General features: G+C 42.9%; 1 protein-coding gene across 4 annotated transcripts in view; it reads right to left on the bottom strand.

Moving 5' to 3' along the window:
- The window catches only part of PHRF1 (PHD and ring finger domains 1), a 1334933-nt gene that overhangs the window by 1224902 nt on the left and 94415 nt on the right, over window positions 1-15616 (bottom strand). For all 4 annotated transcript variants that reach the window (XM_069624056.1, XM_069624055.1, XM_069624053.1 and 1 more), the window contains exon 2: window positions 9771-9885. In XM_069624056.1, coding sequence (XP_069480157.1) covers window positions 9771-9861 — 91 coding nt within the window. In that variant the 5' untranslated portion in view covers window positions 9862-9885. The remainder of the gene's footprint in view (window positions 1-9770; window positions 9886-15616) is intronic.

Raw genomic sequence — 15616 nt, forward strand, 5'->3', positions numbered from 1 at the left:
TTCCACTGGTTACTTACCAAATGTAACGTTCTTTCGATTGGATGTTCCTCCCACGTATTCCTCATCTTAGATATATCCATACCTTCAGCTTTGCTGCTTCGGAAATTTCTCTCTCCACCAGAGGGCGCTCCACTCGAGCGTCGATGTCCCTCGACGTCATCCGTAGTATAACTGCCTTGAGCGCGCCGTTGGCCTCAGTTCTGTTTTTTCGTATCCGAGCCCATGTATTATAAACAAAGGCGTGCCTCTTATTGACCCAAGCCTTGAAAGAATGTAGAGTGTAAACCACGTAAACTGTACGGTGGGGTAGGATGGGAGGGTCGATGAGGAATACGTGGGAACAACATCCAATCGAAAGAACGTTACAGTTGGTAAGTAACTTGTTCTTAGAGTGGATTGTGTCCTGCCACGTATTCCTCATCTTAGATAGACTGCCAAAGCAGTTTATGTATTGGAGGCGGGAGTACAGATGCCTTTTAGTCATGTACCGAATGTAGTACAGATTTGGCAAATAAACCTCCTTGAGATGTAGTTGAGTCCAAAGCATAATGTTCGATGAAAGTATGCATGGATGACCATGTGGCTGCTGCACAAATATCTTGTACAGGGACACCCCTCTTAAGTGCTGTTGAAGTTGCTATGCCCCTAGTTGAATGGGCTCTTAAGCCCTCAGGGGGATCTTTTCCGGCTAGCCTATAACACTCTGTTATGGCTAAAATAATCCATCTTGATAATGTTTGTTTGGCTACGGCTAATCCCAATTTACGGCCAGTGTATCCCACAAAAAGTTGATCACACTGACGTATCTTTGACAATCTTGAGATGTAAAAGCTTAGAGCCCTTCTGGGATCTAGCCTATGCAGTCTTTCCTCTTAATTACATGTGTGAGGAGGAGGGTAGAACACAGGTAGAATTATTTTCTGTGACAGATGAAAGTCTGAAACTATTTTTGGCAGAAAAGATGGTTTAACTCGAAGGACAACTTTATCTTTATGAAAGATGGTGTGAGGAAACCCACTCGAAAGTGCCTGCAACTCACTTACTCTGCAGGCTGATGTCAATGCAATTAAAAGTATAGTTTTTAATGTAAGAAGTCTTAACGGACAAGAATGTAAAGGCTCAAAGGGTGCACATGCCAGAAATGTAAGTACCAAATTTAAATCCCACACAGGAACTTGAAAAGGTACTGGTGGAAAAACATTGTTTAAACCTTTTAGAAATTCTTTTATTAAGGGTATCTTAAAATAAGATCCTTCTGATGAGCGCTTGAAGATAGATAGCGCTGCTGCATATCCCTTTATTGTCTTAACCTGGAGCCCCAGATTAGCTAAATGTAATAGAAAAGATAATACCATTGGAATGTCACATTCAAAAGGATCCACATTCTTATCCCTGCACCAGTTACTGAATTTATTCCAACGACACAGGTACAAAGATTTTGTTGCTGGCCTTCTGGCCGAAAGCAACACCTCCATAACATCTTCCGGAAGGTCCCAATCCTTGTATCTCAACCTCTCAGAAGCCATGCATGAAGGTGGAGTATGTTGACCTCTGGATGGAGAACGTGACCTCCCTCTTGGGAGCGAAGATCCTCTCTTTTTGGAAGACGTATTGGAGGACAGATGGACATGTCGAGAAGGTCCGGGTACCACGTTCTCCTGGCCCAATCCAGGGAAATTAGGATCATGGCTTTCCTGAACTTTCTCAACCCCCCCTGATTACCTGAGGGGTCACAGGGACTGGAGGGAACGCATATAGAAAAGGAAATTCCCACTCTACTACAAATGCGTCTCCTAGAGTTCCTCTCGGGGGAAATTCCCTTGAGCAGTACAGTTCGCACTTCCTGTTGATAATGGTCGCAAACAGATCCACTTGAGGGGTTTCCCAAAGGGCGAAGATCTCCATAAGGACTTCCTGAGCTATCTCCATAAGGACTTCCTAATCTATCTCCCACTCCTGAGAGACTGTGCTATGCCTGCTAAGAGCGTCCGCCGCTGTGTTTTGCTCTCCTGCTAGGTGAATGGCAGATGGAGAGATCCCTTCTTGTATTGCCCAGAACCAGAGCTGCATTGCCTCTCTGCACAGTGGCAGTGACCCTACTCCTCTCTTGTTGAGATAGTACATGGCCACTGTGTTGTCCGTCATGATCAGGACATTCTTTCCCCGTACAGAGGGCAGGAAGGCCTTCAGTGCTAGTCTGATCGCCCTCAGCTCCAAAAGGTTGATGTGTAGTCTGGACTCCGATGGAGACCAACGACCGCTGATTGTCAGATCGTTGGTGTGGGCTCCCCACCCAGTGAGTGAGGCGTCCGTCACTACAGTGATCTCTGGCCATGGCTGCCAAAAAGATTGTCCCTGGAGGATGTGTTCTTTGTAAACCCACCATTGTAGGTCCTGAGCTACTCTGGTTGGAACTTGTAAGAGATCTGTCATTTCCCCTGAAAATTGGGACCATTGAGTCCTGAGGGCCCATTGAAGGGATCTCATCCTCAATCTGGCCTCTGGCACCAGAAAAATGCAGGATGCCATGAGGCCGAGCAACCTGAGAAAATCGAAGGCCGGTAGATACTGGGCATTCTGGAATTTTGTCACCATCTGCAGAATGTGGTGAGCTCTCTCTTCGGGAGGCGAGGCTTTGCCCGAACGAGTATCCAAAACTGCTCCTATAAACTGGAGCTTCTGTGATGGTATCATGTTTGACTTTTTTAAATTCAGAGAAAACCCTAGTTTGTGAAGAAAGTGGCAAGTCTTGGATCCTGGACTTGTTCTGGAGAACGTGCCCCGATCATCCAATCGTCCAAATAGGGGTAGACATGAATCCCCCCTCTTCTGAGACTCGCTGCCACTACCGCCATCAACTTGGTGAAAACTCTTGGGGCGGAGGTCAACCCGAAAGGCAGAACTCGAAACTGATAGTGAGAATTGCCAATCGCGAACCTCAGGTACTCTGTGCTTGAGATGGATTGGCACATGAAAGTAAGCATCCTGAAGGTCCAATGATGCCAACCAGTCTTGAAGTTGGAGAGCCTGAAGGATCTGAGAAAGAGTGACCATCTTGAACTTGTCCTTCCTGAGGAACTTGTTTCTCAAGTCCAAGATGGGTCTCAGTCCTCTGTCCTTCTTTGGAAGGAGGAAAACCAACCCTTGTCCCTCTCCGATACAGGTACATGTTCTATTGCACCTTTCTGTAGCAGGGTTAAAACTTCCTGCAACAGGAGCGGGTCTGGATTTTTGGTAGAGTTGTATTCCGGTGGGTGATTCTGAGGTTTCTTTAGAAAAGGAAGGCAGTAACCTTGGGATACTGTTTCCAGTGCCCAAACATCTGAAGTAATGCCCCGCCATTCTTTCAGATGCTGCGAGATCCTGCCTCCCACTGGGGTCTTGTGAGTCAAAATCTCAGAGTGGTTTTGCGGCAGCTCCAGCAGCGGCTGAAGGGACAGATGCTGCTGCTGGGGCAGATCTAGCACCTCTTCCTCGCCCCGAGGAAATTTTCTTTGCCCCCTTTGATTGGCCTGTCCCCTTCCTCTCCCAAATGAGGAGTAAAAATGAGAGGGACGACCGCTCCAGGAAGAGGAGCCTGTGTAGGGGCGTTGCTGAGGTTGTCGTATAGCGGCACTAAGTGACTTTGCCACAGCCTTGGAGGTCTGCAGCTTCTCCAAACTTTCATCTGCCTTGCTGCCAAACAACCTCGAACCATCAAGTGGCATGTTAAGGAGTCTAGATTGAACATCTGGTGCAAAACCGGACTTCCTTAGCCACGCAAATCTGTGTAGCACTGCGCTAGACGCCATGGACCTGCTGATACTGTCAGCAGTATCCAAACCTGCTTGGAGGCAGTCTCCCGAAGCCTCCTTACCATCCTTAATTATGGATAGGAAACCATCACGTTCCTCTCCTTCCGGGATGTGTTGAGCTGCTGCTGACATGCAGTCCCACAGAGTATAATTAAATCTAGCCAATGTACAAGATACATTGGTAGACTTCAGAGCCATGCTCCCTGATGTAAAGATATTTTCGACCAAGTATCTATTTTCTTGTCATCCCTATGAAGGGGTATAGTGGGGTATGCATCATTTTTTGTTGATGTGGCTGCCTGAACTACCAGACTCTCAGGAGAAGGATGTTTACTCAAATACTCTGGGTCAGAGTTACAAGGTCTGTATTTTGGAACATTTTTTTATTCACTGCTGGAATAGATTCCGGTCTTTCCCAAGCAGCATTTACGCTCCTTTGCAGGGCAATATGAAAAGGAAGTATGGGACCTGGTTGAGGACCTCCTGACAAAATATCTGTCATATCATCATCCTGATCTACAGGTGAATTCCTACCCCATCCCATAAACTGTTACTTTATTCATAAGTTTTCTGTAACCTAAATCAGCATGTTCTGCTGGATCTGGTCTTTCAAATTCGTATTCAGGGGACGTATCTAGTCCACTTGCAGACTGTAATCATTCATACAAGTCCTGCATTTTTGATTGAGGATCGATTAATTCCTCAGGAACTTCTCTTGTACCATATTTTACTCCTGCTGATGAAACTTCAGGTTCATCTTCTTCAGCCTCATCATTTTCTGAGGACATTTCTCCATATACAGCTGACATAGTTTGGAAAAAACAGAGTGCTTTCTGGGTGAAATACTTTCTCAGGAATAGGCTTCAACCCTGTAATTGGTGTAGACGTCGACAGAAGCGTTGATGGCGTCGAAATCGTGGCCGTTACCTTCAATGTTGTTGAGGTACTCTTCGATGTTTTCGAAGGCACTACAAATGACGTTGAAGGAATCTTGGAAACACTCGGCGCCGAAGAAATCTTCAAGATCGTCGATAAAATATTCGACGTGACTTTTCTGTTGGGTCGTCATCCTTTTATACTCGACAGCCTTCAACAGAGGCTTCGAAGATGTTTTCGTTGAAGTCTTCAATGACTTATCGACGTCGAAAGTCTTTTTCGTAGAGTGTCTTTTTAGGTGTCTGGGAAGAGTCCCTAGAAGACACCTGACAATTGCTTGTCGGACTTCTTAGTTTTAGACCTTCCTCTGTCACTTTTGTGACTAGAGGCATGACCTTCAACAGACATTTTTGAGGGGGTCTGGGCCACGTTCTCAAAAATTTTCATCATGGACTAAATGCTTGCCACTTTTTAGGGGAGTCGTGTTTTGTTGGACAAGTAATAACTTCCTCCGGAGTCGTGGAAGAAGGAGATCGGTGTCGTCTCTTTTTCACCTTTTTGGACGAAGAAGAGGACTTCCTTGATCTACTCCTCGATCGTGATTTTTTTATGGTGTTTTGCCGAAGACTCAGCCGAGTCTTTCTTCCCTCTCGAAGAAAACTACGAGGATTCCTTCCCCACCGCCAGTTTACCTCGTCTTTCTTTCAAGGCCTTGTGGGTCATGGATTGGCACGAACCGCAGTCATCGATCCGATGTTCGGATCCGAGACACCAGAGGCAGTTACGGTGAGGGTCGGTCAGCGACATTTTTCTGCCGCACCTTAGACACTTCTTAAACCCCGTTTTCGGAGTAGATGGGTTCGAGGAGACGACATAATCGCTTATGACTGAAGCGCTGTTTTATTTCGATCCGAAGTGAAGCCAACAGAAAAACGAAACTGAGGCCAACGGGCGTGCTCTAGGCATTTATACTACCGATGACGTCGACACTCGACGGATGCGGCTGAGGGACATCGACGCCGTCGCCTCGAGTGGAGCACCCTCTGGTGGAGAGAGAAAAAATTTCCGAAGCAGCAAAGCTGAAAGTAAGGATATATCTAAGATGAGGAATACGTGGGAGGACACAATCCATTCAAACAGTGCTTTGAGAAAAAAAAATATAGAAAAACTAGATAGTTGGCAGGGTTTAAAAAATACACAAGGACATTTATGAGTCTTTAAATCTATACTTTATGAAAATATGTTTCCGAGGCACTGCCATATAAAAAAGGTGAGTTTTAATGAAGATCCCATGATGGAGAGATTCACAAACCATTATAAAATCCACATACACAATAACAGGTTGACATTCAAGTATGGCGGAGTGTAACAATTGCCAAGAATGTGGCAGTCCTTGCAGGCACCTAGTTCAGCATTTCTAGTAGGCTTAACCCTTCTTACTTGGCATGATTTGTAAGCTTGACATTACAGAAGTAAACCTGGTTCTTGTATAGCACACAACCTGCACCTTTTTTTGGCAACCTCTTAGCAACCTGCAAGGGGTTGATGCTCAAATTTGCACCATGCTTTTTCTCCTGATATTCTGGGTGCTTTGGACTTACACGGGGTTGGGGGAGAGGGGTGGTTTATTTCACATGGGTCCCAGTTGTTACATTATACGGCACACTAACACGGCTCTTCTAACCGCTATGGGTAGGTGGTGGGGTGATGATCCGTTGGCGTGTTGTAGGCTGCTACATGAGCAGCCCAGGTGCTGCAGTGCATCTTCTCAGAAAGCATAATCGAGTAGATACCCAGTTTGGCGTTTTAAAGTAGTGACTCCCAGTAAGATCCAACTTTAGCATTTTTATGAAGCTTGACATTAACAGTTTACTCAACTCCTGTACATAGCACAGAAAATACTAATTAATCTGCTAGAATCAGAGAGAGCTACAGTTGGAGAAACAATACTTGTGTAGCTCAGATTGAAAAAGAAACACTAACCTCTCTGCCGCATGGAGCATTCTGGCAAGCAGCAGGGTAAGGCCTGGGACCCATAACCCCAAGACAAACATTTCAAAATACTCTGAACAAAAATTGGACATGGTAATATATCCTCCGACACGATTGTGCTGAAAAGTCCTAAAGGGATGTTTTGCAATTCTGACCACTGCTAACCTTATGGTTCGCTTTCTACTGAAGTTCAATATTATCTATACAACTGCCAGTTTCGCCACAAAAAATAAGTTGGTGAACACCATTCTAAATAATCTCTACCATCACTGTAGTATTCTACAGTTTTCTCCAATACAAAAAAAGAACTAAATCTGGCGGAAGTTTCCAAACAATGGGACACCAGAGTCGAAGGTCAAGCAAACAGCATGGCATACAGCCTAATTTCTTGTCATAACATTTCATTTTACTTGAAGGCAGGGGTAATAATTTTAAATTACTAGTCGGGCACAGAAAGGCACTCGCCACCTCAATTCACCATATGCACACAGCACCACATTTCAAGTGTCAATCATCACTCACCAGTGGCTATGGGAAATTGGAGATTGGGAGGCCTTTGAAGGGATGTGCTGTGTTCCAAACTGGACAGAGTGACTGATTAACAAAAAAAAATTAATCGAGGTGCTGATCCCACAATGAAGGGATCATGCTGGAAAGAACAAGTGACCCATTTCAAGCCCAATCTGTGCAGGGAAGGGGCGGGTGTTGAGAAATCAGAGGGCACAAATGACTTGTGTAGCAATAGGGTTTAACCAAATGGTTTATAATTAAAGGTTTCAGAAGCGGGGTAGGGGGGGGGGGGGTGAACGCTATAGCTTCCAACATTTAGTTATTTTCTTTGGACAAATCATTGGATGTGTTTTTTTGGGCCTCCATGTAGAGGACACAAGACATTTGACACAGCCAGTGCCTGGAATCAGACTTGACATGTATCATTTAATAGGATCCCAACAGCACCCTGATGCCTTAGGGTTTAAGCGCTTTACAAATGAAAAAAACAACCAACCAGCACTGAACTCATCCAAGTTGCTCTGAATATGTAGCGAGGCAGTCTAGCTGTCGGAGCTGGTGTGTTCTTATTGGATGAAATTACATGCTGTGAAGAAGGATTGCCAGTCTGGCCTTGGTGGTGACACGGAGTGCCAAAGTCTCTCTGGCATCTATGGGGCAACAGAAGTCAGATTGGAGCAAAAAGTGAGCGACTGTTTTAAAAAGCCTTTTCTGTGGCAGGCATAGAAACTGGAGATCTAAGACATTATTTGAAGGAACCGATTGAGCCTTCTGTGATACACAGAATGGCTTCTGAACTTCTAGAGTACGGCTTCTCCACGAGCGCCGACATGTTTCAAGTTTGGACACAAAACAGGAGCACTTGCACCCTCGCCATTGGTACTGCAGTGAAGCCCATGTGATTTGGCATTCTTGGCAGTCTGCAAAAATATCTTTCTTAGCCACATTTCTCTGACCACAAGGATCAGGTATTCACAGAATAGATTATTTCAATGTTCACACCTGCAGTGGGAAAGATGCCAACCTTCCTAAGAAGCAACACCTACATGCATGGCAAACACCCAGAAGGATGCATGGCGATAAAACACAGCAGTAACAGTGTAAAGCAATTACATGTTCCATTGCTAGCTGTTTAAAAAAAAAGTCAAATGAATTTTCAGCTCATAAGGGGACTCATCATGCCAATGTGCAGTAAGCAAACTAAGTTCGAGAGTTTAAAGCATTTGGAAACTGAAGTCCAGGTTAAGTTATGTCATCTTTATTACCAAGGTATCAATGTTGGCGAAAATTCAAACAATCATGTTAAGCTGTAAAAGATCTTAACCATATGGTTTGCAACTTTCGTCACTCATTGATTTACCATTAGGAACCACCACTCCAAAACCACAGCGCTCGCATTCATTTATGGGCGATATTAAGTCCATCCTGGGTTTGGAGATAAAAATGGCTGGAGATGCAAGGGTGGACGACCCATACAAGGGGCCGTAGGGGAGGGGGGTAGGGGGGAGAAGATGCAGCCATTCCCAGTACGAAATTTGCTTCCCAGGTGACCAAGTGTGATACAGTTACACAGTTCTGTTATATCAATTATTTTCAAGTGTGTATATATACACAAATGGGTTTTGTTAGTTACATTTATACAAAATGCTCTAGATTGAAAATATGAAAGAGTAAGAGCTCCAGTAAGTGGTGCCTACATTCAGGGAAGGTCACTGCAAATGCTGTAGTTTAATACTTTGTTAGACATGAGTAAAAAGGTTGACTTGGATAGGAATTGTATAGAGCTCTAGACCCCTTTGTCGTTCAATACGGATATGAAGGGCTTAGTTTTCAGTGGGTCTTGCAATTCCTTTCCATTTTTAGGGATAGTTGTCTGGTAAATAGCTTGGATCCCCAGACCATGATGAGTGTACGCTGTATCAAACCCACTTTAATATTCCCATAGGTAGGGTGAGGGGTAAATTGCTAGCTACTATCTAGCCATAAGAGGTCAGTTGCCACCTGAATTCCACACACGATTTCTTACTCTCCAATTGATAGTGGCGAATGCACATTTTCTGACCCATGCAGGGTGTTATAGAAGTTCTTAGTTTATAGGTGTGAGAAGGCTAGATCTTACGTGGCTACGCAAAATGAGTTTTCAAATCCAATAATGGCTGTAGCTTTGTACAGTTACTAAGTTACCACTTTATAATGTAGCAAACGGTGTGAAGGAAAAAGGGCGACCATCAAAACAAAATAGAGGTGGTTTAATCACAGATCTGCCATTAAACAAAACAAAAACCGCTGTGTCCCGTGTCAAAGATCAGGACAAGATCAACCACATTCTGCTAGATAATCTCAGACTATTCCTAACTCGGCTGGAAGACTAAAATAAAACACAGCTGCAGGGACACTTTATATGAATTTACAAAGCCAAAGGTTAAGCAGTTTGACAGGTCTGTTGTATGGGCCAGAAACGGAGGGGCAGCACTGGAGAAAGATGAAAAGCAATCAAGGTTAAGAAGGCGTTGAGTTACAATAGAAAGATGTTTAAAAACAGGGTTACAGTGTAAGAGGTCACGCATTTACAACAGCAGCATCGGCAAGGATTCATACCTTCATCACTGATGACCAGCGCAGACTTTTTTCCTTTCCCTAGTGCTGCGTTCCTGTTTATCAGCTCCTCCTGGCTGTCTTCGTCATCCATGGTTTATCATTGGAAATATTCTCACTGCAACAAATAACCGGAGCATCAGATCACCTCCCTCCAGGAAACTTGCAGACATGAGTCTGGTTACAAAGGTAAAGTGACCCCTACCCTTACCGAAAAACGTAATGACATAACATGTATACAATTAAATGTAGGCTCCACAATCTAGTCCGCACCTTCGGGGTATTCAACTTAGAAAATGGCTTTTCTATTAGAGTTGTATCGTACACCTATTTACTAAACAAAGAATGTTCTTTCACAGAAGGGCAATTCATAACTGAAAAAATGGAGACAAAAGTAATTATGCACTGAAAAGCATAATTAACAATTAAATGCAACATTGTTTTAACTTATTTAGTGGCCATTTCACAGCCTGGGGACAACAAAAGCTAATGATACCAAAGTCTGATCAATAAGGCAGAAAACCGTTCAACATAGTAAGAGCAGGACTTAATGGCTGAATATGCCCTTTCCCAACATTGAAACCAGTCCATTTTCACCAATGAGCAAACACTTTCTAGCCAACATACAGTGTAAGGTTATTATGTCTATTCTCTTGGACTGGGTCTCCCCAGCCACTTGCAGGTTAACTTTGTGCAACCAAACGTGCATATCAGGTGAGTGTCATGCAACAGTGCAACTAATTTTTTTTACATAATTTAAAAAAGGACTGGCTATTCAATCCTCTGCCAATACTTTCACTTGGGCACGCCTTTCCGTCCACACCTGCACTCTTCACAGTATGTACACTGAGAAAAGGTGTAGTTTTGTTGGAGATCTATTTAGGTTTAATTTAGGAGAGCCATTTTAAAAAATGTTTACCCCACAAAAACCAACATAATTGGTAGTCATCTTTTCAGACTTTTGCATGTTATGTCCTTGTAGTCACAACTCTCCACTCACCCGACAGATCAGGATGAGGAAACAAGCAAGAAGTTTGTTTTAACTACTTTAAAAATCAAACCCATATCAAAATATTAACCAAATCCATCTGATCCCCTACAAAAAAAAAATCCCCCCAAAAAAAATCAGAACTATATAGTTACAACTACATACTTGTTGATGCCCCCAGTTTACATAATTCAATACAATGCCCAAATCATTCCGAATTCAACGGCAAACTGGTGTCGAGAAACCCTGCTTGTACAGCCAATACTGAAAATTCACAAACTATTCCATGCTCCACAGGGCACAAGATCAAGCAGTGTGATGAGGCTTGAGACAGAACCCCAGGACAAGGCTTCTATATAATATCCCATAATATGACAGCAACTTCTCTGTTGGCTCAATACTAAAAGGTTACTGCTGGTACGGTTTATTGCTCATGCTTTTAAAAGCATGTTAAAGCAGTTCCTGGACCAAAAAGGGACATTTAAATATCCTGCGATGAGTTTGTAATGAAAAGCACCAAATGGATTTTAGGCTACTCTGGCCAGTGGTGCAAGAGTCCCTTTCTTTTGAATCTCAGGGTTAGATGCACAACTGCTAATGTACCTCATTCGATAGGTATTTCTACCTAAAGCGTGGTAGAAGATTTTTCCAATATCCAAAGGCAACATTAGAATTGACAATCAGGATTAAAGACTGCAAAAACCATTTCATGAACATGCAATTTAAACATCCTTTTTACCCACAAGGTCTTAAACATCAGTTGTGTAACAAGCAGACCATTTCAGTTTTAAACATTCTTACTCTAGCACCTTTCACGAGATCCAAATATTGACTAAATCTAGCCAACCCCTTACAGAAGGATTGCAATCCTAACTAGATTTACACAGCACAGCTTAGTCCCTCTACAAAAGAAATGCCACGCTAAACTCATCAAATTCAAGCATAAAGACATTCAAAGAGGTGGCATTTATCACTTGTCTGGGTATTCCAAAAATGACTCAGCCAACAGACAGCCTACTCAGACAGAAAACAAGAGACTGTATGCCCCCCACTGATACGGTAAAAAAACTCCCAATACCCACAAGAACAATTTTGTGTAATCAAAGTACCATATTCTCTCTAGTGGAAAAATAATCCAACCAGATCGCCCTCGGACTGCTGCCCTTTCTCCCTCCCTGGATGCTCAGACTGCATCCTTGTAGCAGGGGTACCATTAAGCAGACATACAGATTGTCACCCCACCTACCCCAAAAAAGGCAGTATGCACATACCCTTCCCCTCCATAAAGCAGTAAAAACTGGCTAATCTGGTGGGTCATCCTTAACCTAAGAAACAAAAAGGTCAGTTTTATGTTGCAAAACACAAATTCTGGGCCAGGTACAAGGTGAGCTTCCCCTAACCCGGGCAGGGGAGCAGACTCATCGCTAGAGATCATTTTGAGATAAAATGTCACTCAAGGGCAATACTATTCTTTAAAAGAAGCAGACACATTATGAACAAAGGTGGCCTCATAAAACGTCACATCAGTACTTAACATACTGATTTTCTGGGAGAAAAACACAGCAAGTGTTTGCATAGCTGAAAGTATATAGGGGTTTTACTAACATTTGGGGAAGCATATAACAAGTAATTTTAAAGATAGATCAAGCAGGACATCCAACAACCAATCAAAGAAGCAGTAAATCCTCTGGAAATAATATATTTTGGGCCGACGGTTGAAGGAGTTAAAGGATGTGTACGATATTGTACTTTTTGAATGTTAGAATTACAAAGCCATTTCCAATCGTTTCATTGATTTTCACAGTACACCATTTAATGCTTCAGACTTGGAGCTTTGCTTTATAGATGGGAAAGGCACAATTTCGTTGATGGCTTCGGTTAGGTATGCATCAACTAGATCATAAATCTGAGGCAAAGAGGTCAGCTGGTCGGAACACAGGGTTTAGGATTAGTTTAAAGAAAGGTGCCAAAAGCCACCAGGAGCATACCCGCTTCTGTGGATTGCTAGTCCGGTCACCCTAGATCAAACAATACGTCATATCAAATGGCACAATAATAATAGGGGTGGGGTGAAGGGATAGGTTTGTGACTGCTGCAATCAGTGGCTGGGGAACTAAAGTCTTCAGATTTTCAAACATTTTATATGCATGGGTGAGGGGGGGGGGATGCAGGCGTCATTAACCATAGATTAAAAATAAAATCGCCACGTTGGAATTTGGTTCTTTTAAAGGTACAGTTGCAATAATGTCAGCAATATTATCAATCCAAATCTTATTGGTGCGGCCAGTGGGGGGTGGATTTGGGGGGGGGGGGGTGTTTGTAACCGATTAACAAATTAAGCATGGAAGAATCGTTCAGCAGAATTCTTGTTATCAGGATTTGATCAGATTTAATCTGTGTAACAGAGGAGACTCGAGAGGGATTTGAAAATCAGTGTCATGCCTCACCGCGATGCAGTGTGATCCAAAAAGGATTTTAAGCCCCCCCATGAACAATGTCTTAAAACATGACAAGCGATACAGTAAAACAACTCCCCCCATTCTACTTAATATGTCAAGCTGAGCGCAAGTAATGAGATCAGGTTTATGGAAGGGATGGACTATGGCAGAGGGAGCAATTAAAAGCATCCATTAAAGTGGAAGGCAGTTTACTTTAACACAATAAGAGTGCTCTTGGTTTGCTAAGAGTGCTTTAGTCTACTTCGATAAGACTAATTTAGATCAAAGAAGGATAAAAAAAAATCCCCCATGGGATAAATGTGACCAGAAACCCTTTGATCATTTTGGAGACGGGGTGGGCAAGGAGTGGAAGAGGATGTCAGTACAAGACTGGGTACAGCAGCTCAGAATTGCAGAAAGGTCAGGCACTGCATCAGAACCTGGCACGGGAGGAAAAGACCTTTAACATGCCCATGTGTGTCTGCTGAATACCCAAATCAGAAGTTGTGCATCACTTTGGTTTGGGACTAAAAAAAAACCAGAATAAAATTCATTCAAGCAGAAGTCAGAATTTTTTTTTAAAGTCCTAAAAACAATGTTAACATGGTATAAATGACAACCAGAATAACAGATTGCTAGCCCAGAGTGCATGACCCAATTATACAAAGGATCTTGTTACCAATTCTGTTGGCAGACTATTGGAAATTACCCCCTTTTCCTCTCTGGCCACTTTAATCAAATCCAATTTCACTGTATAGATTTTACAGCAAATATGTGCATGGGGTATGGGTTTAGGTATGGGGGGTATGTGAGAGGGAGTGGAAGGGGGTGCAGGTGGTCCCCCCCCGCGTTTGCAGTAAAACGCAGCTAGCAAACTCATGCGTGTTACACGACTATTTGTAAACAATAGTCCTATATATTCCAAACTGAAAACAAAGACCAAATTCCCCCCCAACTTTAGGTTACCTGTGAAAAAACTAGCATTAACCATCCAGTAGTTCTCGGGCCAGCTAAAACAATGGTAGCGTCCCGAAGAATGAATCAGAGACATCCTCCAAGGTGTCTGAATCTTAAGGCGGTCCCAGAAGCCTGTAATATTACTTCAAAAGGTGTGCTCCGCTAGTAACTAGATAACTTCAAAAGGTGTGCTCCGCTAGTAACTAGATATGTTTGCAGAGCCTCTGCATGATCTTAACTATGGGAGACTGCTCATTGCATCGGATGTGACATTTTGCCCATGATGCATTTCCAAACACTGCTCTCTCTAGAAAGGCTAGTAGCGTAGCACTGAGATCCAGAGCATGCAGGCCAGTCAACTCCACCATGTTCTCTGCCTAACACAAGGATGGGTAGGTCCCCTGGTCCACTTGAACATAGAGCGTGAGGTTGAGCATAAACACTCTTCCTAACGGTCTTGAAGTGGGTGGTAGTTAGATATTCTCTTGAGACTAGAATCCTCCCCCTTAAGCGTCATCAGATGTTGGCTCCAGGTCATGAAAGGAAAGATTCTTTGCTTAAGAGATAATTCATAGGTACCCATCACATAATACATGATCTCTAGGACATTCAATTTTCATGGGCAAGGCCTCATGACATTTCAAGCATTCTCGGACCTGTTGTATTACCAATACAAAGTATTTAACAACTTCTCAGAAATCTGGAACTTGAAAATAAACTACACATGGATTTACGGGTTTCTAGCTTACTACACATGGATTTACAGGGTCCTAGTTATTATTAAACTGTATACTACTAGTTCCAAAAGAACAATGCACACATGATACTTCAAGCACTCTTCTCCCCAAGTTCCTGGATGGTAAAAACTGAGTGCCAAATTGAGTTCACATTTCTGCTAAAAACACACAGTTCATTTAATTGCTTAGCAAGTAATAGCTCCAGTCACTGACAGGTATGCACAAGGAACGAGAAATGGTTCACAGTTCATAGCTTCTTCAGCTAAAATGCATTGTGTAACCCAAGTGGAATTTTGACCCATAAAACAAAAAAAAAAAATTCAAAACCCTCCTAGCTGGTCATTTCGCTCCGAGTTTTGGGTCCTGAAAACCTAAGGTATGTACTTTATACAACATCTTCCACCAGTCTAGGCACACATGTATAAAAAAGCAAAAAGTAAAATATCCTTGTTATTGAGCTAGCTTCATTTGAAGGTGTAGGTTAAGCAAGCTATAACATTCCATTTGCTTGCCAAATGGCATATGTAAAATCTTGAAAAGACTTGCCTTGCACTTGGCAGGTAAGCCAACTTTACAAGTACTCAGTACAAGCCTTAATTCTCAGATACACATTTTTGAAGACTATTAAACAGGTTACAGGCAGTGCTCCAGATAAGTAACAGCATGTTACTTCCCAAGTTGGGAGTAAAATGCTTCTTTAAAAAAAAAAAAAAAAAAAAAAAAAAAAGG

Source organism: Ambystoma mexicanum, chromosome 11 (assembly GCF_040938575.1).
Source record: "Ambystoma mexicanum isolate Mex_15411 chromosome 11, UKY_AmexF1_1, whole genome shotgun sequence".
NCBI classification, from domain to species: domain Eukaryota; kingdom Metazoa; phylum Chordata; class Amphibia; order Caudata; family Ambystomatidae; genus Ambystoma; species Ambystoma mexicanum.